General features: G+C 42.8%; 1 protein-coding gene across 1 annotated transcript; it reads right to left on the bottom strand.

Annotated features, from left to right (window-relative positions):
* Positions 1 to 3,249: 3,249 nt before the first annotated feature.
* On the bottom strand, positions 3,250 to 22,962 carry FUNDC2 (FUN14 domain containing 2). Its single transcript, XM_004001055.6, has 5 exons — positions 22,798 to 22,962; positions 18,887 to 19,037; positions 13,360 to 13,435; positions 8,557 to 8,688; positions 3,250 to 5,433 (listed from the first exon to the last, which is right to left on the bottom strand). Exons 1-5 carry the CDS (start codon positions 22,931 to 22,933, stop codon positions 5,356 to 5,358), a joined length of 573 nt encoding a protein of 190 aa, XP_004001104.1. The 5' UTR covers positions 22,934 to 22,962; the 3' UTR covers positions 3,250 to 5,355.
* Positions 22,963 to 22,992: the final 30 nt, after the last annotated feature.

The following is a 22,992-nucleotide window of genomic DNA, read 5'->3' as shown; positions in this document are numbered from 1 at the left end:
TACCGTAAATTATGATCCTTTGGAAAGGACTACTGTATGCAGTACTTGCCACAGTGTGCCCAGCGAACCCATTTTGCAGACAGCACCTCTGAGGGTGAACGTTCTCCAGAGAGACGTGGAGCAGTGCTGCCTTAGAGATGTTTGATCCACAGACCAAGGTGACAGTGCTACGTTCTCGTGAAATCATTTAAGTGAACTCTTGTGTTAAGACTGAAACAATTTAATAAAACATTTACAACTATGTTTACATCATATAAAAATATAAATTACATTTAAAATTATAAGTTGATAGTGGTACTAGGATTTACATTAGGAACCACTACATGACTGTGCTTTATTAAAAACACTATTTTAATTGAGTTAACTACTCGTTTCACACTGTTTTAAATTTTTTTCTTCTAGGGTATACTACTTTATTTAGGCCTTTTAAAGCCTCAAATCCATTGTTCCTTCCTATCTGTAAAATCAGTCCTGTCTCAGTTGAAGTTAACATCTATTGGCAGACATTAATTTAAATCTGATTCTTCTCAGCTATCATGGCACACAGAAAAATAAAATAGCCACTAATAAAGTAGAGAAGTTGAACATTCATCCAGTGTTTTTATGTGTTAGGGACCATGGTTAGTGCTGAATGTCAGTCTCCAGGGAGGAACTGGGACGGTGAGAACCATGGTCTCCTCCCTTGTAGCCTCTAAGTGGGCTGGCGGTGCCAAGGTGAATCACTTGGTTAACTTTCCACTGGAAAGTCAGTCTTCCCCCTTATAACGGGTACGTCATTTGTGGGGTGATATGTTGGGCCATATCCCACTACTTTTCACCCAAGAACTTCAGCACCCATTGATGACAGAAGCTCCTGATCTACCATTATGTGACAACTCCCCTCCCTGCATTCACTCCCCACAACTCCTAACCATTTAATAAACTGTAATATCACACTTGTGTTCGGTATCCAGAAGGCCTCCGGTTATATGGCACTTAATTTAAAAGGCTTTAAAGGTCTGTTAAGTAGTCACTTAACAGCAGAGCTCTAACTTTTTTAGCACCAGGTTCCAACTCTGTGCTTCAGTGCTTGTAAACCTCGGCTGCTCTTGAGAAACCCATGAGGTGTGTCCAAAAGTCAGGCTGCCCCGAGGAACCCGACTGGTGAAATCAGTACTTTGTAACATTCCACTGCTCTCAATAATCCTAATAGTACTTCTTACCATTTTAAATTCAGAAAGGTAGACAGTTGAGGTGAGTCAATAAGGTGAGTCGACTGTTTTTAACGTGAAAAGAGTGGAACACTATCAAGTGTGTTTAGAAAAACAGTGCTCTTAAAGTTCATGATTCCTTAAGAAGTAAACATCACAGAACATATGATTTCTGGGAAATCAGTTTCAGGATAGGATATATATTTTCTGCCCAATTCCCCAAGAGATCACACTAACCTTGTATAAGTGATTAAGAAGGCCCCATCCCTGGACTTCATGACAAAGCAACCATGTGGATATGTTGGTGGAAGGAGCAGAGAGGGCAGCAGTCTAACTTTGCCTTCGTGGAGTTTCCCTCAGGGAAGAAACTGAGAGCATCATGAAGCATTAGTGATTTCCAGAAATTTCAAATCCATCTCTATATCATTTTTGTCAAGTCGAGATTTATCGTATTTTCTAAAACTATAGAAAAGTAGAGTTTTCAAATAAGAGCCCAGCCACTGGCCATGCCCATCCTGCTGCCGAGTGTCAAAGGATGATAGAACATTCTTACAGTAGTTAACTATACAGTAGCCACATTTTGAAACCCGAAGCACCCAACCCATCAGTATGTTAGCCAGAGTTCCTAGAGTTCCGAAAGGTTTGTTCCTTCTAGGATACTGTTCTGCAACTTCATTAATGTCCTGTCTTCTGCCAGCATCCATGAGATAGTAACTGACCAGGTCCAGTAAGGGGCACTCTGACCGAGGGAGAGGAGGGGAGGGGAGGGGAGGGGAGGGGAACCAAGACTCCCGGGGTTTGATGAATGTCCTGAAACTCAGTGGTGAGAGACTGGGAGCAAACGTGAAGTCCACACAGGCAGCGGGAAGAAAACGTACCTTAAGATGATGACACTAATGATAACCGGGCTGCTCAGCAATGACGCGGCACCTCAGCGGGACTGAAAACACGAGTTGTTTTTGAGGCTGAGCGGCAGCAGCCCTAAACTGAAAGCGACCCCGGACCCCTTTCCCATCTCCTGTGACACCAGGGCGAACTTCAGGGAGAAGGAACTCAGGCATTAGAGCTCTGCTCTTATCAGGCCCACGTCCCCATCCTACCTAGTCCCATCGCGGGAGCGACTGTGGGTCAGAGGGTGGCCCGGAGTGCGAGGACGCCGGGAGGAGCCAAGGTGACTCGGGAGGGGACAGACAGGGCGCGGTGGGATGCACGGGGCCGAGGGGCAAAGGGGAGAAAAACCTCACGAGTGTTCGGGCCACCGGGTAGGGCAGGCCCAAATGTGCTGTTACCACACGCCTGCCAGCAGGGGGCGCCAAAACCCCGGCCACGCTGCATACCTCTGTCGGTCAAGGAAAAACCGGTCTCTTCCTCCACCACTAAAAAGGAAGCCCAACACGTTATTGCACCCGGGGTACTGGAGAAAAGCGTGCCTCGCTAAACAGGCCTCGGTAATCAAATGAAAATAGTTGCCGGCTCCTCGTAGCTCGGTTTTGCACGAAGGGCTGGCAGCTGTTCTTTGGGGGGAAATCTTACCTCCCACTTCACTATCTTCAAGCAATGCCGCTGGCAACAGGGCCTCAAAGTAGAGACTCCACAAATGCACGCACCCAGTCCTCCCCCACAGGCCCCAGAGCGGTGGGCAGAGCTCAGGCTCATTCTCACAGCGGCAGCGGGAGGCCGACCTGCAACACTGACCTTCACCGTGCACCTTAGGGCCCAGAAGCAGCCAGCTGGGAATAAACTTCAGGAGAGGCCTATGGATCTTATTTCAACCTATTATCTACGACAACCTGCTCAAAGCTTAGAATGACCTGCCCATCTCTGTTGTCATGGCCAATAATCACGGAAAAACGGATGGATATAAGGCAACTCCCACCCCACTAGAGAGGCAGCCAGTGGCCACTCTCCCTGTCATGCAACCCACAGGGGCACAGGGCACTTCAGTTATGACTTACTTAAGTAAATCAGTCACCATTCTATTGGGCTGGGTGAATGACATAGCATAACCCAGGGACCCAGGCCTCAGAAGCAGAATGGGAAAAATTAAGGGACAAATAACTCAGTGTCTTCAATAAATATATTGCAGGCCAAAAACAAACAAACAAACAAACAAACAAACAAGCAAAAAAGAACATACAGGATTAAAAGAGACTTAAACAGACCATCTGAATGCAATGTGGGTATATGTCATATGGATACTGATTCAAACAAACCAAAATGTAAAACCTTGGAGATGGGAAATTTTGAAAACTGGCCGGATAACTGATGATATTAAGGGATTACTCTTAAGTTTTTGGTATGACAGTAGGGTACTGTATTCATGATTTTTAAAAACAGTTGTTACCTTTTAGAGACACGTACTTAAATATAATGAAATGATACATCTGTATTTGTTTCAAAACACTTGATAAAACAAGCTATAATCTGATGATCACTGCAGGTAGGTGATAAGATATATGAGGCTCATTGTACTTTCTCTACTTTTAGATATATCTGTTTTCATAATAAAGTTTTCATATATGTTTTCATAATAAAAAGTAATAGCAAGTTTTTAAGTTCTTATACAAAATATGCAACACAGAGCCTCATACCATTATGATTTGAGGATGCTTCATACAAATTATAAGCAAAACTTTCATGTTGCCTTAAAGTAAGGGGGAAAATGCAGGTGGATGAATTCTAAAAAGTTCCACACATCCATTGGTAGCTACAATTTACAAAGTCAATACATCATTCCCAAGATTAGTAAAAAGGCAAATGTTTTAAAAGAAGGCCTTAAAAACATACATTTTGCAAACAATCAGCTGCAAGTTTAGGAATTCTAAGTTTTCTGCATTCTCAGAACTCAAAAAGTCTCCAAGAATTCTTTAGATCAGTCCCTTTTCTGGATACATTTATATGAGGTCATCGTTCATATATTCAACAAACACTGAACACCTACTAAGTGCTCAGTTCCATCGTAACGGTGAAGACACAAGCCTTACCCTCCAGAAGTGGATATTCTAGATGAGGCTGCAGACATGGTAATGGGCTATTATAACAAAATGTGCTAAGATTCTAAGCATGTGTATGTGTCTGTAAACTTTTATTTTGAAGAATAATTCGAAGAGGTGGGGTCACTGACACAGTGTTGGAGGATGGCAACAATTTACTTCACACATGTCGCTGCTATTGTTCTCCACTCTGAATGCCTGGAACGCCAGCTCTTTAAAACTGTGGCTCAAATGTGAGATATTTCATACCAACTAGGTAGAGAAGTAGTAGAATTTCACACAGGAACTATGGCTACCCCTAAAGTTTTGACAAGAGGTAAATAATACTTAACGTTTCAAAGCTTAAAACCGTTCCTATGAGATAAAAATCCAAGAGCTTCTTCCATCTCCCACCTAAAGTCACTTATTTCACCATGAAAAAACCCTGTGGAAATAGCCATGAGTTGCTTTATGGTGGAATACATCCCTGGATAGTATCTTAACACCTTTAAGTGATTCACTAAGTTTGACCATTCAACAGTGTATCTATTGGTTGGTTTCCCTAAAGACGTTCCCTCCAAACACAATACCTTCAGCTCAGCACAAGTTCATTCCATATTCAGATTTTTCAATTATAGTGCTTATACTGCCATTTTGGTCAGGATAATTACAGCAAGCATATAAATAGCTCTCTTTCTGTAATCTAAAAGCAACTAAAAAAAAGAAAGTAGACACCAAGATACCAAGTCTTTCATGCTTAAAGGCAAATATATTCAGTTCCTTTCCATGCAACACATAAGGTATCTATATGCTTATTATTTCTTTCCAAAGCAAGTCTGCGACAACCTCTGAGGATCCACTCATCCTCCAAGCTGGGCCATCTTATACCATGCTCTGTTAAGTATCTTATATGGGAGGAGGGAAAGGAACATTTTTGCTGACCTACAGATTAGTCAAGTGGGGAGTGTGCTGGGAGAAGAGCTAACGTCTATGGTCTCTTCCGTTGCCATCGAGCTCAGAGTAGGGCCATATCAACTTGTACCGACAGATGCCTATAGAAGCCATTCAGATATGCCGCAGCAGGGAGGAGGAAGGCACAGAAGAAGAGAAGCAGGAGATACTTGATGTCTATGATGGAGTGTAGAGGCTGCTGGCTGGAAAACACAGGAATAATGGAAGTGAAGTTGACCTCTTTAGGATGCCATGCCAAGTAGAAAGCCTCCGAAAAATCCACCAGTCACTAGAATGTTCTTCTTCACAAATGACACTACCTAGAAACAGAACAGAGCACAAATGGGTTGTTTTGCTAAGGACCTTATTATTCGGAATCACGTGTCTTTTACCCTATGCAATCCCCACAACATGGGCTCTCTGATCAAGGCGGTAGCAGGGGTGTGAAGTGATGAAATTCAAGAGATGGTTTCAAGATGGGACTTCGAATGGATGACTAGCCATATGAGGGATTAGAAGGAGAAGCCAAAGGCAACTCCTTGGGTTCGGTCTTCAGTAATGTCTGTTACAGAGCTAAGAAATCTGCCTGAGAATTCATTCAGGAACAGGGAAGGACAGAGTTCACAGGGAAGTTATGGGAAAAGAATAAAGCTGTATTCAATAAACTGGTGACAGCTTACAATTTAAGTTTATATATATATATGTGTGTATGTGTATGCATATATATATATACATATACATACATACATATATACACATATACATCTATACACACACACACATATACACAATTTTTTTGAGAGAGAGAGCAGGGGAGGGGTAGACAGAGAGGAAGAGAGAGGATCCCAAGCAGGCTCCACACTGTCAGCACAGAGCCCAACATGGAGCTCGAACCCACAAACTGTGAGATCATGACCTGAGCCAAAATCAAGAGTCGCATGCTTAACTGACTAAGACACTCAGGTGCCCCTACAGTTTCCAAATTCACTTCTTCCATTCTCTCTGACACCTACTTTCCAATAGAGGCTGCTCATTCTGAAGTCTTTTCTCCAAATCTCTCTACCCACTCATCCTGTCCATCCATCAGTCCATCTGTCCATCTACCCACCCACTCCCCTCTGAGGCCTCTTCTCAATTAGATGCCACAGATTTGCATTCTCACACCTCAACGCATCAGAAGATGATTAAAATAAGGATATCTTAAGTTCACAAAGCCTCTACCTGCTGTCTACTCATCTGCAGCTCAGAACATGCACTCAGCACCCTTTGGATCCGATGACCATGCTCTATCAATTTCCATTGGAGAGACCTTTGGTAAGTCATTCAGACTGCCTCTTTTCCCCAAGTACAACTATCACCTTAGAAAGCATTCACTGATGGGGCGCCTTGGTGGCTCAGTTGGTTAAGCATCTGACTTTGGCTCAGATTATGATCTCATGGTTCATGAGTTCGAGCCCCTCGTCAAGCTTTCTGCTGACAGCTCGGAGCCTGGAGCCTGCTTCAGATTCTGTGTCTCCTTCTCTCTCTGCCCCTACCCGACTTGTGCTCTGTCTCTCTCTCTCTCTCTCAAATATAAATAAACATTAAAAAAAATTAAAACTGAAAAGCACTCATTGCGACAACACATCCAATATCCCAGCCTAATCATTTCATGAACTCAAGCAAAGTGGTGAGTTCATCTCCCAACCATTTAAGCCACTCACACCCCGGCCTTCTCCTCTGGGGCTCTCTAGCACTCTTCCTCCCACTATGTCTACGTCTCCCTATGTCAGTTCCACTTGTCCCCTGGACTTGAGGCCTTGTCTTTTGCCATCTACCATCAGGGGGAGTGAAAAAAATCATACGAATTCCTGAAGTAATTGTTTCCATTCATTATCTTTTTCTTACTTCCTACTCATTCCTCAACTTGCTACCATTTGGCCTTCAACTCCACCACCCCACCAAAACTGCTGTTGCCAAAGTCACTGATGATTTTACTGCTAAACACTGAATTTCTCATCCTCATTCCCTGGCTTCCCAGGTAAGAGCATGGGCTCTGAGGGGGGAACCAGCCGCTAACCCCGGGGCCTGTGACAGCTCCAGACCATGAACAGGAATACAAAAATTTGTGGAATCAATTACAAACCTTTTGGTTAGTTTATAACAAATTCCCTCTGTGAGTCAATAGTTAGTTCTAATCAAACATTAGGCTAATACCTTTGACTATATACACTTCCCACGTCTTTGAAGAAGTTTTCAACAATCATGTATTACTTTTGTAAACACCTGAACAATAAACTTTTGGGAAAATGAAAACAGTGTCAGTTTCATAACCCTGAGCTTGAGGTGGGGGGATAGGAGTGGGAGGGACCACCTGCACTCCTGGGCCCTCACAGATGCTCCTTTCCATTCTGGGCAAAGGACCAGTTTCGGCCTGCCACCCACCACCACAGAGAGACTGCCATTATGCGCCTGGTGAGGGGACTTGTCCGTTCAGTACTTTCTAGTCTGCTAACTCATTTACCATTCATCCATCTGCTTTTCAACTTCTGAAAATTTGCTGACGTTTCTTGTCTTCTGGCATTCTTTTCCTGTTCTCTCGGTCCTTCTGGGTTTAACCTGTTTTATTTTGTTACCATCATTTGGCAGTATTTCAAGGCCAAGGCCTGTTGCAATTTACCTCTAAATCCTCCCTCTGCACTCATTCCAACCCCTTTCTCTGTGAATGCAGAAGAGCATGGCTCCAGGCCGTGCAAGGTAGAAGGCACCTTCTTGACTCCTTGATCCTATTTATTTCTTGCTCCCCACTGCAGTGCACTTATTTCCTTACACCCTTAACATATTTCTAGAGGTAATAAAGAAGAAGCGAAATACAGTCTTTTGAAAAGGAAGGACTTCTCCTGTCCAAGCGCCAGCCGGTATAACCAGACCTGGTTCTATGCGGTAGAGCAGGCTTGGCACAATACAGCCTGTAACCCAAAACCAGCCGGCTGCCTGTTTGAAATAAAGTTTCCTCGTGACACAGCCACACCCACTTGTCTGCATATCATCTGTGGGTATTTTCATGCAACGTGATGGAGCTCAGTAGTTGTGACAGAGGCCACAGGGCCTACAAGGCTGGAAATATTTATCGTCTGGCCCTTTATGAAAAAAGTTTGCCCACCTCTGGGCTGGATACTCCTGCTACTCTCTGTACGTGTAAAACATAGACATTTCAGAGAAGGGTGTGCATGGAGACAAAGTATGACTTAAAGCCATCTATATCCCATTTGCCACACTGCCCCAGTTCCCACAAGAAATTCAAGGCATGACCCAGCCACGTACGTACACGTATCACTTTGTGTTCTTGGTCACTGATAAAGGCCACCAACACATTACCCGGCTGTGAAACAAGGCCTCTGAGGTGAAGGTACTCCATCTAAGGCCGACACTTTTCACACTGCAGGCAAACAAAACAGTCTCACCTCCTCTGCTTTGCTTTTGACCTCGCTGGGTATCTGGCTGCTCTTACGGATCTTCAGTTGTTCCTTGGCTTTCTTCATGTCCTTCTCTACTCGCTGCCAGTCAATCTTGATGTACCCAGTATGGTTTGCAAGCTAGAGTTTCAATAATGACAGCAAGAAATAAGAAAGATAGGCTTGTTATTTCTGTTCACTAGGGTTAATCACTGAAGCACATTATCAAAAACCTATCTGATTTTCCATTTCTGGAGACATCTGCCATCCCGTTCATTGCATGACAATGACATTCACTCCACATTTCAGTGTCCACCCTATGTGCAAGACCCCATGCCTGATGCCAGATCAACAGACTGGCCTTTGGTGACCGCTGGCAACTGTTTTACTTTATTTGTACTCTTATCCCTCACTAAGAACTTTTAAGTTCGTTTAAAAATATAAAATGGTAAGATGAAAATCAGAATGGAAACCCAAACTCAAGATTTCAGGTGAAGACACCTTACTGACCTTCGAGCCAACATAAGCACGAGTTTTCTGACAATGTAGTCATCGCTGTTGCTCAGAAAGAAATCCTCTAGGACATGGCTGCACAGAGATTTCTTACGAGCAACTTCATATACTGGGCACTGAGAAAAATACAACCAAATATACATATAGAATATGCCTACTTCTCTTTATAAAGACGGCAGACACAAACACTAAAACTCAAAAAAAACCAATTTCAATGAGAATGTGTGAATAGGATAAAAATGATTCAAGTAGGGGCATCTGGGGGGCTCAGTCAGTTGAGGGTCCTACTCTTGATTTCAGCTCAGGTCATGATCTCACAGTTCATGAGATCGAGCCCCACACGGGGCTCCTCACTGACAGTGCAAAGCCTGCCTGGGATTCTCTCTCTCTGCCCCTCTCCCACTTGTGCTCTCTCTGAAAATAAATAAAGTTAAAAAAAAAAATGATTCAAGTATGTTGTTTTCTGATGGATTAATGTTGTCCCAGGAATGAAGAGACTGATTATACCCCACCAATGAATCTTCCACTGATACCGCTTCTCTCCACCGAAGTTTGGATTTCTCAAAGTATCTCAAATTGAAACTCTCCTCTCTGTAGTCTCCTACAGAGCATTGTGGCTCTTCCTCTAGTCTCTGTTTTATTTCACGGCACCACCGACCAGTCACCCACCCAAACCAGGCTGGAAAAAGTATTTTCAGTCCATATAATATACAAAACATTAGTATTCATAAAAACTGAAATTCTTCTCCAGATCAGAAAGGAGGCAAATTGTTGCTATTTGTAGACATCTCTGTCTACATAATCTCAAAGAATCCAACACAAAAAATAAACTGGAGTGCTGGGTGGCTCAGTCAGTTAAGTGTCCAACTTTGGCTCAGGTCATGATCTCCCGGTCTGTGGGTTCAAGCCCCACATTGGGCTCCGTGCTGACAGCTCAGAGCCTGGAGCCCGCTTCAGATTCTGTGTCTCCCTCTCTCTCTGCCCCTCCCCTACTGGCACTCTGTCTGTCTGTCTGTCTCTCTCTCTCTCAAAAATAAATAAACATTAAAAGAAATTCAGGGGCACCTGGGTGGCTCAGGCAGTTAAGCATCTAACTCCAGCTCGTCATGATCTCACGGTTCGTGGGTTTGGGTCCTGCGTCAGGCCCCACACTGCCGCCTGTGATCCTCTCCCTCCTCTGTCTGCCCCCACCTCTCAAAATAAATAAATAAACTTAAAAAAAAGAGCTTGCTCCCTATGATGAGAACTGGTTCTACACACGAGCTGCTTCCACAGCATGACAGCTGTACCTCCAGGCTGACGCTGGCGTCAGCTCCATGACCAAGATCTACAGGGAACGTCAGAGAAGTGGGGTCATGCCCAGCCACTTCAACAGAGGCTCAAAGAGTGTGGCCTGCAGGGTCCTCCAAGCCCTAGAGGGGCATAAAATGGTGGAAAGGGACCAAGATGGGGGCTGCAAACTGACACCTCAGGGACAGAGAGATGTGGACGGAATGCGAGACAGGTGGCAGCTGCCAACAAGAAGCATTAAAACATATGCTGTGTTAATAAACTGCCTCATTTGGGGAAAAAGGGGAGTTTAAGCAAGGCTGCAGAATACAAGAGCAACACACAAAATCAATCGTATTCTTTTTGCTAGCAAGTGAAACAGCTGGAAATGGGAATAAAATTCATGATTTATAATAGCTGTAAAATAAATACTAGATAGAAATCGAAACAAAAATCAAATAGGATCTGCATGCTGAAAACCACAAAATGCTGAAGAATTTAAAGATGAACAAATAAATGGTGAGACAGGCCATCCACATGGAATTGAAGACTTGATGAAGAAATGATGTCCGATTCTTTCCAAGTTGAGCTACAGAGTTATTGCGATCCCAACCCCAGCAGGAGTTTTACAGATACACAAACAAGCTGCTTCTAAAATGTACATGGAAGGCACCTGGGTGGCTCAGTTGGTTGAGTGTATGACTCTTGATCTCGGCTCAGGTCATGATCTCAGGGTAGTGGGATCAAGTCCCGTGTCAGGCTCTACACTCAGCGTGGATGTGGATTCTCTATCTCTCTCTCCCTCTACTCCCTCCCCTGCTCACATGCTAAAATAAAAAAAAATAATAAAAATAAAAGGTCTACGGAAAGGCAAAGGGATTAGAACAGCTAAAATGATTCTGAAAAAGAAGAGAATTGGAGGAATCACACTACCTGATTTTAGGATTTACAACCCTTTAATATCCCTTTAATGGGACAAAAGAAAAAGTACAGAAATGGACAACACAATTTAAAAATGGGCAAAAGACCTGAATAGACACTTTGTCAAAAAGGAGATGTGGACAGCAAATAAGCACAGGAAAAGATGTCCCACGTTATTAGTTGTGCCATTCTAAGTCCAACTGGAAAGTTTGGGGGCTGAGGGTGAGTGGCCAAGGAAAGCCACAAGTGCAACTAAAGCCCTAAGGTATCTAGGAAGGAAATCAAGGCAGAGGTATACGGGATATATGGATGAAAAATTTTAAATTCTATGCAAAGACATTAAAGACCTAAATAAATGGAAAGTACATATTCACACGTGACACATTATCATAAAAGATCTTAATTTTCCCCAAATTTATCTATATCGTTCTCATGCAATTCCAGTAAAAATTTCAACAGAATTTTTGAAAATAATTGACAAGCCTGTTCTAAAATTTAGAAGGACAAGCAAAAATTATGAAAGCAGCCACGATGCTCCTGAATGATATGGGGAGGAGCCTGTATTACCAACTATCAAGTAGAAAGTTGACCAGACAACTCGAATCAGATCCACACGTCTGGATTGACATATGACAGATGCCACACTACAAATACTGAGGGAAGACTCACTACATGCCGCTAGCACAATGACGAGTACGAAGGAAAGGAACCTGGATCCCTGTGTGAAACGTCAGGCCTAGCGCCACCCGCATCCCTCTGGTGACCAGTAGCGTGAGTGCACAGCATGGACTCTCCAGGTCTCACCTCCCTCAGCAAGGAAGCGTTTCTAGTAGCAATTGCTTCTGTCAGTCACTGCCCCTCCAAAAAACAGAGGGTACGCTCAGATTGAGACATTCTGTCACGTATATCAATACTGAACCGTTCTGTTGTACGCCTGAAACTCACATTGTATGTCAATTATACTTCAAGTGAAGAAAGCTTTAGGTGAAAGAAAAAAGATATTTGAAAGCAACATTAAGGTATTTACAGAGTCTGGGGCAAGGTTGGGGGAGCACAGGGAGAGAGCTGTCACTGCACTTCTGCCCCACGGGGCAGGAGGAAGGAGAGAGGGGGAGATATGAGGGGGCCCACGACTTGCAGCGAGTCTGACCTCCTTGAGAGACGAAGCGAGGCCCGGCCCTGAAGCAGCCACCTCCCCCATGTAACTACGTGGGACCTCCGGCCACAAGCACACACCCTCCCCTCCCCGAACTTCTGACCCATGGAAACTGTGAGAGAGAAATACTACACCCAACTGAGCCGGGCCCCGGCCTCTACCCTGGCCCGCCAGGTGCCAGCCCCCTCCTCCTGCACGGTCCTTCTTCCCCTGACCCATCTGGGAGACTCACTGCACCTGCAGTTCGAAGGCAGCACCGACCTTGCTGAAGTGAGGGCTGTCAACCATGGAAGGAGGCAAAGGGCTAGGAATTTGGAGACTGTGGCACAATCCAACAAGTTCTGTCCCCTACAGAGCAGTGCTTCTCCAGGGGTGTACAAGTACTCAGATGGGCAACTGCATCTACCTCCTATGGAATCGGGGGGCGGTGGCGGGGGGACGAGGTCTCAAGCACCAGCGGTCTTTAAACGTCCTCAGGTGATTCCAATGTGGAGTCAGGTGTGCAAAGCAATGCCAAATGCTGCCTCAGAGAATCAATACCCAGTAGTTCTGAAATCAACTCCGGGCCAAACACACAAGACTGAATATCATTTAGCCCTCGTCTCCTTGGCTGCTCTGGGATCAATGTGCCCTGGGCAAAATAATAGTATCACAAGGTACTTGCATCACACTTCATATTTTTGAAATCACGTTTCATATTTCAACTGGTCTTGAAAACCCTATGAGGGAACTATGATAAGGAATATTCCCTGTTATAAATTATGAAATAAAATGTGACTAGTAGTTGATGAAAGTGGACTCAAATGCTCACTAGAATTTCAGATAGTATGCTGAAAACAAGGGCAAAGGCTGTGCTGGTGTAATACAGCCAGGACTCAAGTACGGCTCCTCACATCACATTCCCCATGGGCAAGGGGGACTTCCAAACACCCCGGAACACGTCACATACAGACCTGAAGGAGAAAAAATCCACCTCCCACAGCGGTTGCAGCCAACTTTCCAACCTTCTGGAATATGAAACCCGTGCACCTACAAAAACCAAACCAATATCAGACAAGTCGACAAGCTGTCAAATACACAGAAACATGTACTTCTAACAATGTTCAGATCGTAATTACCTTGGGATGATCCAGCTCCTTCCCACTCTTATACAACATAAGGAACAAAGGCTCTGCACTCAGAAAGACCCTGATTCAAATTTTACCTCTACCACTTACTAATTTTGAGCAAATCCCTTAAAGCTTTTAGGTTGCAGGGTGCCTGAGTGGCTCAGTCGGTTGGGCAACTGACTTCAGCTCAGGTCATGATCTCACAGTTCATGGGTTTGAGCCCCGAGTCGGGCTCTGTGCTGACAGCTTGGAACCTGGAGTCTTCTTCGGATTCTGTGTCTCCCTCGCTCTCTGCCCCTCCCCCGCTCATGATCTCTCTCTCTCTCTCTCTCTCTCTCTCTCTCTCTCTCTCTCTCTCAAAAATAAATAAACTTAAAAAAAATTTAAAAAAACTTTTAGGGGTGCCTGGGTGGCTCAGTTGGTTGAGTGTCCGACTTCGGCTCAGGTCATGATCTTGCAGTTCGTGAGTTCCAATTGTGTTTCTATATATAAGCAATGAACAATCCAAAATTGATATTTTAAAATACCATTTACGATAGCATCAAAAAGAAGATGTGCAAGACCTACAAAGCACTGCTGGGAGAAATTAAAAGAAACCCAAACCAATCCATAAACCATGTTTATGGATCAATGCAATGCCAGTCAAAATCATATCAGGCTTTTGGTAGAAATTGGCAGCAAGCTTATTCTAAACTTCATATGAAAATGCTGCACTGGGTGTTATATGGAAACCAATTTGACAATAAATTTCATATATTAAAAAAAAAAAAAAAAGAAAATGCTGTGTACCCAGAACAGTCAAATCAACTTAGAAAAACAACGTTGTAAGATTTATGCTACCTGATTTCATGACTTATTATAAAGTTATCGTGATCAAAACAGTGTGATGCTAGCACAAAGATAGACAAATCAACTTAACAAAGAGTTTAGAAACAGGGGTGCCTGGCTGGCTCAGTGGGAAGAGCATGTGACTCTTGATCTCAGGGTCATGAGTTCAAGCCCCACAGTGGGGGTAGAGATTACGTAAAAATAAAATCTAAAAAAAAAAAGTTCAGAAATATATAGTTAGTTGATTTTTGACACGAGTGCAAAAGCAATTCAGTATAGAGAAGTATAGTCTATTCATCAAACCATGTGGACACAATTACATATCATATGCAAATAAAGAACTTAGATTCCTACCTTGCAACATAAACAAAAAGCAAATCAAAATGGATCAATGGATCATGGTCCTAACCGAAAAATCTAAACCTATATATCATCTAGAAGAGAACACGGAAGAAAATCTTGGTGATCCTGGGTCAGGAAAATATTCTCACACATGACACCAAAAGCTACAGGTATAAAAGAAAGAGCCAATAACTTACATTTCAAGGTTCAGAACTTCTGTTCTTTACTGTTAAGATAATAAACTGCTATAGAGTAGAAGAATTTATTTGCAAACCACATATCTGATATAAAACTTGTACCTGGAGTGAAGAACTCTCATAACTCTGTTATGAGAAAATCAACATCCCAATAAAAATATGGAGAAAAGAAAACAGATACCTCATCAAAGATATATGGATGGCAAAAATAAACCCATGAACAGATGCTGACATCATTAATCGTTAGTGAAATGCAAATTAAAGCCACAATGAGATACCACTTTCCACCCACCAGGATGGCTGTGATCAAAACGACATACTGCCAAAGTGTTAGGGCTGGTAGAGGTATAAGATAGTACAGGCACTTTAGAAAAGCATATGGCAAGTTCTTAAGAAATTAAAGCATTCCACCTATAATCCCCAGCCATATTATTCACAGGTATTGACCCAAAAGAAATGAAAGCATACATTCACAGAGACTTGTACACAAGTGTTCACAGCAGTTTTACCCCCAAAGTGGAAACAAACCTGTATCTAACAAAGGTAAATGGATAAACAAAATGGTTCATCCACACAGCAGATTACTACTCAGCAATAAAAAGGAATGAACAACTGATTTAAAAAAAAAAAAAAACAGCACAGATGAACCTCCAAGTTAACATGCTAAGCACAAGAAAGCAGCCAAACAAGAACACATACTGTATAATTCCATTTATCTATAATTCTAGAAGATGCAAAGTAATCTGTAGTGATAAAAAGCAGATCAGTGGTTGATAGAGGCATAAAAGGGATTATGAAGAGGTATGAAGAAACTTTTAGAGTGATAGATGTGCTCATTACCTTGATTGTGGTGATGATTTATAGGTGTGTATATGCCAAAATTTATCAAATTGTATACTTTAAACAACCGTATCTTATGATATGCCAATTTATTAAACTGTTAAAAAAATAATAAAGAACAGCCAAGAAATTCCTAAAAACCAAGATGGCAGTTGCGGTTCCACACACACACACACACACACACACACACACACACACAGGTCTGACACATGGCAGAGCACTGGGGGGAGGACAGCATATCCAATAAAGTGAGTTGGGACAAGTGGGTATTGTACGTGGAAAAAAAGAAAGAAGTGTCGACCAACACTAAACACCAAAAACGATTCCGGGTGGATTTATAAATGTAAATGTGAAAGGTAAAACAACAAAGTTCTAGCATGTGGGGTAGGCAAAAAAAATTACTTCAACAGAACATAAAAATTACTAACTATTTAGGTAAAGATCGATAAAATTGACATTGAAAATACTACACGTTCATCAAAAGACACCAAAAGGCAAATGAAAAGACAATCACATAATGCAGAATGTGCAAAAATACCTGCAAAATGTACAACCAATAAAGAACTCGTATTCAGAATACATAAAGAATGCTTACAACTCTCAATAAGAAAAAGAATGACAACTTAAGAGAAAAATTACAAAAGATTAAAAATGAGACTTCATCAAAGACGAGGTCCAGAAGGGTCATGGAACACACGTAAAAGCTGTTCAATTCCACCAGTACTCAGGGAAATGCAACGAAAACCATGTGAGATGCCACGATCAGACCACCAAAACTTTCGGTCTGGCAGTACCAAGTGCTTACAAGAATGTACAGCATCAGGAACATCAACCCTTGCTGTGGAGAGGCAAACAGTTACAATCACTTTTGGAAAGTGGTTTTTCAAATCAAGTAACAGTTTGACATTACCCAGCAAAGCTGAAGACACTTAAACCTCACGACCCAGCAATTCAACTCCTGGGTCTAGACCCTACAAAAAAGTGCATATGTATGGACCAGGAAATTTATATGGAGTGTTCATATCAGCAGTGTTTAAATTAGCCAAAAATTGAACCAACCCAAGTGTCAGTCATCACCTGGATAAGAACACTGTGGTATACTCATCTGATGGAATTCTAAACACCAATGAAAACAAAGGAACTACAACTACACGCATGGTCGTGTATACGAAAGAAGTTGAGAAAAAAGGGAAGACTCAAAAGAATACACAAGTGTGTCTATTTAAAGTTCAAAAGCAGGTCAACGACAGTATAATATTTCCTGATTGAACTGCTGTTAAAAGTAAAAAGAAAAGCAAGGAGTTCAGGACAGCGTTCATCTCTAGAGTTTTTGGGGTGCCAGCCACATGTTTTCAACCTGAGTGTCTGTTAAACAGGTGCTCACTCCATATGTATTCATTAATATCATATGCGCTGTTCTATAGATTATGTTGTACAATAGGAGTTTTAAATGTAGAATGGAGAGATGAGATTGATGCATTATGTCTTCCTGACTAAATCTATTAAACCTGTTGAATTTACTACAAATAAATCCATAGGCTGTGTCACATTAAGAACGTTATCATCTGACACAGCTAAGAAACAAGCGGCTAGCTCCCTAGTATACCACTTTCTGGCGCTGAGACCCTGGACCTTCTAAGCCTTAGTTCCTATAAAATGAGAATGATTACAGTACCAATTTCAGAGTTGTTGTGAAAAGGAAATGAGCTATCTATATACATACTTTACATATTTGTGTATTTTTGCATTCTCCACTTCTCAGTGTGGAGAAAAGGGAACCCTTGTGTACTCTTGCTGGGACTGTAAACTGGTACAGCCATTGTGGAAAACAATATGGAGGTGCCTCAAAAAACTAAAAATAGAACTGCCATATGATCCAGCAATTCCACCTCTGGGAATACATCTAAAGGAAATTAAAACATGAACTCAAAAAGATATTTGCACCCCCATGTTCACTGCATCACTGTTCACAATAGCCAAGACATGGAAACAACCTACGTGTTGATCAATGGGTGAAAAAACATGAGATATGATCTATCTATCTATAGAGAGATATTTTCACACACACACACACACACACACACACACACACACACACACACACACACACAATGGACTATTATTCAGCCATAAGGGGGGGGGAATCCTATCAATTGTGACAACATGGATTCACCTTGAGGACATGATGCTGAGTGAGGTAAGTCAGACAAATAAAGACAAATACTGCAAGATCTCACTTATATGTGAGATCTTATATGTGCAATCCCTTATTTAAAAAACTTTTTCAAATTTAATGTTTATTTTTAAGAGTGAGAGACAGAGCTCAAGCAGGGGAGGGACAGAGAGAGAGGGAGACACAGAATCCGAAGCAGGCTCTAGGCTCCAAGCTGTCAGCACAGAACCCAACGTGGGACTCAAAGTCATGAACCGCGAGATCATGACCTGCGCCAAAGTCGGATGCTCAACCAACTGAGCCACCCAGGCACCCCATGTGCAATTTCTTATGTGTACAGTCTAAAATAAACACAAAACTCATAGAAAAAGACATCAGATTTGTGGTTACAGGGGGCTGGGGGAGGGGGAACTAGATGAAGGTGGTCAAAAGGTACAAACTTGGAGTTATAAATAAGTATTAGGGACATAACGTACAATGTAATGTCTGCAGCTAACACTGCTGTATAAGAAAATGGTTATGAGAGTAGATCCTGAGAGTTCTCATCACAAGGAGAAAGTATTTTCTTCTCTTTTTACTGTATGTATACGAGATGATGAATGTTCATTGAACCTACTGTGGTAACCATTTCACAATATATGTAAGTGAAACCATCATGCTATATACCTTAAACTTACCCAGTGATGCATATTTATTTCTTGATAAAACTGGAAAAAAATGAGGATAGATAATACCAGTACCAATTTCAAGAGTTGTGAAAAGGAAATGAAATATATAAATACTCAAAATACTGCCTGGAATGTAATAAATACTCACGTGTATAACCACAACCATTAAGTAGCACTTTAACAAGATGTTTAGATGAATGCTACACATTAAGTGATCAATTTCACAAAAGTTCATGTGTTTTCACTGGTTAAGGAGGTGGTTCCCACGAGTGCAATACTAAATCATGCAAAAAAAGATACTGGACATCTTTCATATCACTTACCATCCAGTGACACCTCCAATTACCAGCTGGGTCGCCACGCTGTATTTTTCAGCTGAGGGCCCAGATTCCTGCCCAAATAGCTTGCGCCACCATGGCTGCTTTTTAGCAAATTCTGCAAGGTCCAGTGACTCAAAATTTCTCTCAAAGTTTCCTACAAGAATTAAGATACGGAATAAGAAAATACTTACTTTTACAATAAATCACAATTCTTAACTAGATTGAGATTTTTAAGAAACAGGTATTGTAATAAGAACCTCCAAATATTATTATATTTTAAATAGTAAATTAACTCTGAAATCGTGGATAGCATTTTTAAAAATCAGAATAAAATCAACAAATAATAGCTGCCTTAGAGAAAAAAATAACTAGACAATTTAGAATTAGTGCTCTAATTTTTCCTCTCGAATTTAAAAACAAGCAAAGGACCTACAAAAGCCTGCTAGTAATAATTAGTATCTTAAATGAAACGGATTTTTTTTCATTTGCCTCTCCTTTTAATGTTTATTTTTGAGACAGAGACAGAGTGCAATTGGGGGAGGGGCAGAGAAGGAGACACAGAATCCAAAGCAGGCTCCAGGCTCTGAGCTGTGAGCACAGAGCCTAATGCAGCACTCAAACTCATGAGCCGTGAGATCATAACCTGAGCCAAAGTCAGACACTTAACTGACTGAGCCGCCCAGGTGCCCTTGCCTCTCCTTTTTGAAGAGTCACTCAGTACTATTCAGTAGCCCACAAATTCACAAATTCTTACTACTATATGAATCTCCATTGATAATAAGGATAAACGGTAATGTTTTATTGAACTCTTACTAGACAATGCTTACCAGGAAATGTGCTAAGCAACAAATACATATTTCTAATTAAATCCACAGAACATAGTAGGTACAAAAAAAAGGTACTATTTATTAACTCCACTTTCTAATCAAGAAATGGAAGCTCAGGGGTGCCTGGGGGGCTCAGTCGGTTAAGCATCTGACTCTTGGTTTCGGCTCAGGTCATGATCTCACCGTTCCTGAGCTAGAGCCCCGCATCGGGCTCTGTGCTGACAATGCGGAGACTGCTTGGGATTCTCTCTCTCCCTCTCTCTGCCCCTCCCCTGCTTGTGCACTCTCTGAAAATATATAAATAAACATTAAAAAAAAAAAGAAATGGAGGCTCAGAGGTTAAGTGATTTGCCCAAGAAAGGAGAAAGAGTTAACAAAATGTCTAATCCCTTTCTCTGTGAGAAGATAATGCAGGGATAAATTTAATGAAATACGCACAAGACCTCTGCACTATAATAAAGAACAAAACACTGCAGGGAAACAGTGAAAATGACTGAAATTAATGGAGATATGTACTATGATTTGCAAGGCAATATTATTAAAATGTTCATTCTCTCCATATTGATGTATAGACTCAACACCATCCCAGTCAAAAGGTAGGTTTTTATCTAGAAATTGACAGGCTGGTTCCAAAATGTATTTGGAGGTGCAAAAGACTTCCTTGAGTAGTGTTCCAGCTACTATGGCAAATTATGCCAAACCTTCATGGAGCTAAAGAATCATTTATAATGCTCTTAAACTCTGTGGATCAGGATTCAGATAGGATATAGTGTTACAGTTTACCCCTGTTACACGATGTGTGAGGATTCCGCTGGAAGGCTTACAGGCAGAAGGTCTGGAATCATCTCCCACACTGACATATACAGGCTACTTCTCTATGTAGGTTAATTTGGGCTTCCTTACAGCATGGTGCCTAGGCTCAAGGGTGGATGGCCCAAGGCAAGTAGTAGAGACCAATGGAGTGAAGGAGCATGAGGGCCAGCCAGAAGCTATGAAAACCATTTAAGACCTAGCCCCAGAAGCCATGCAGCGTTACTTCTACCACATTCTGTAGAAGTGGTCACAAACCCTTATGCAGATTCAAGAGGGAATGCATAGATCCCATCACTGAGTGGGAGGAGTATCAAAGTCACACCGAGAAAAGAGCAGGAATGGGAGATATCGTTGCAGTTGCTTAGGAAAATCTAATGTGCCACAAGTGGTCAAAACAATTTTGGGGGGGGGGAGAACAAAGTTAAAGGAATTTCAAGACTTCTCATAAAGCTACAGAATACTACAGCTGCCTAATGTCAAGACTTACACAGCTACCATATTTGACGGTGTACCACTAACCTAAGGATACACAAATATTATAAATGGAAGAGAATACAGAGTCCACAAGTAGATCTACACATACGGTCATGTGATTTTCAGTAACGTGGCACCAAGGTAATTTAATGGAGAAAGAGTCTTCTTAACAAATTGTGTTAGAACTACTAGTTATCTGTACTGAAAAAAAAATGCAATCCCTACCTTACATCAGACACGAAATATACTTCAAGATGGATCACAGACCCCAATTTAACAGAACCAAAATATGGACACGTGAGGAACTGGGTCTTCTAATGGCTTCACAAGTAGTTACATAAAAATTATTTTTCTTTCTTTTAATGTTTATTTTTGAGAGAGAGAGAGAGAGAGAGAGAGAGAGAGAGAGAGAGAGATGGAGCATGAGCAGGGGAGGGGCAGAGAAAGAGGGAGACACAGAATCAGAAGCAGGCTCCAGGCTCCCAGCTGTCAGCACAGACTCCAATGCAGGGCTGGAACCCATGAACGATGAGATCATGACCTGAGCTGAAGTCGGATACCGGTGGGAGGCTCAACAGCCTGAGCCACCAGGCGCCATGAAAAATTATTTTTCTAATGTAACATTAAGCACCAGCACAACACAACAGGAAGACATTACTGCTGTGTTGATGAAAAAATTCTCTCCTTGGGTTAAAGAATATCAGTGAAAACAAGAATACGTTTTGAGTTTTGTTTTAATGTAACTTTACCAAAGCCCATCAGCTCTATAGGGGGCTCCAGTCAAAAGGGGTCCCTGAACCTGTATTTTTTAAGTGAATGAGAGCAGTCTACTCCTCAGGAAAATAATTAAATTGTGCATTCGAACCCCTAGTCACTGAGATTTGGTGGGGTGCTGGTCAATGTTTACCAACCGGCTGGGAGTGATCTGCTGCGTACATCCATTTCCACTATGTAGTCACCCCCGGTGGGTGTGACATCACGACCCTAAGGGCTGGAAAGAGACGCACAGCAGCAGACCATACTGTTGTTTCCATCACATAGACACAATACATGTGAATAACCTCGAGAGCACACATAACAACGAAACACAGCAAATAATTAAGAAGTGATGAATTCTGAATATCCTCACTGCCTTTGTTTTTAACATAATTTACGTAATTGGGGGGTTTACATAATTGGGTTTTCGATGATAGCTCTGTTTAGCAATAGGATATTGAGAGCCAGTAATGAACTAAATATAACCTGAAGCAGGATACTTAGTCGGGGAAGAAGCATGACTTAAAAGTCATTCTCCCGTGTATATTTTATTACAGGGAATCTTCCTGACCACGCGGACTAAATAAGAAACGATTTCAAAGTACAATCCGATGTGTACTACTCTTTGGAAGACATTAAAAGCGCAAGAGGAGGCTCCCTGCGCACAGAAAGAAGCTTGCCAGGTGTTGGGGACGAACGTGCAAAGGGACAAAGAAGCCGCCTCAGTCTGAAAGCGCCAGAGTGCTTCCGAGAACAAGGACAGAATGTTTCCCGGCTTAGGCTGTTCGGGGCGGCGCCGGAAGGCTGAGCGAGCCCAACCGGAGACAACGCCTCGGGGCGGTTCGGTCCCAGCCCGGCGCCTGACCTTGGCCGGACCCTGGGAGCGGCCGGGCCAGCGGCGAGCCCAGGGCGCCCTCCCCGGCCGCGAGCGGCCCGGACTCCCGGGGGAGCTCTGCCGAGACCCGCCGGCGCGCGGCCCTCCCCCTTCCGGGACCCAGAGAGGCGGCTCCGCGTGGCGTCGGCGGTGCGCGCGCCCGCCTTTACCTTGACTGGAAGCGGCCATTTCGGCGAGCTCGTCTCGCGATGACAGCCGCAGGGGTTTGGCGCGATAGGACACGGAGTGGCGCGCCGCCGTCGCCGCCGCGAGCGGGCTTCCGGCACGTGGGCCAGATGTTTCCATTCCCACGGCGGCAGCGGAAGAGGCTGAGCGGCGCGCCCGGAGGTGGCGCCCCGCCCGCG

The sequence above is a fragment of the Felis catus genome, chromosome X (genome assembly GCF_018350175.1).
Source record: "Felis catus isolate Fca126 chromosome X, F.catus_Fca126_mat1.0, whole genome shotgun sequence".
Classification (NCBI taxonomy): Eukaryota; Metazoa; Chordata; class Mammalia; order Carnivora; family Felidae; genus Felis; species Felis catus.
The sequence above is the reverse complement of the archived record's forward strand: the minus strand, read 5'-3'. Positions and strand labels throughout refer to the sequence as shown.

What these genes read in the sequence shown, in the direction of transcription:
- FUNDC2 (XM_004001055.6), bottom strand. Translation starts at nt 22,933, where the DNA reads ATGGAAACATCTGGCCCACGTGCCGGAAGCCCGCTCGCGGCGGCGACG. An exon ending in AATGGCCGCTTCCAGTCAAG is followed by an intron (nt 19,038 to 22,797) that starts GTAAAGGCGGGC and finishes TAATTCTTGTAG; the next exon opens with GAAACTTTGAGAGAAATTTT. An exon ending in TCAAAAGCAAAGCAGAGGAG is followed by an intron (nt 5,434 to 8,556) that starts GTGAGACTGTTT and finishes TTCTGTTTCTAG; the next exon opens with GTAGTGTCATTTGTGAAGAA.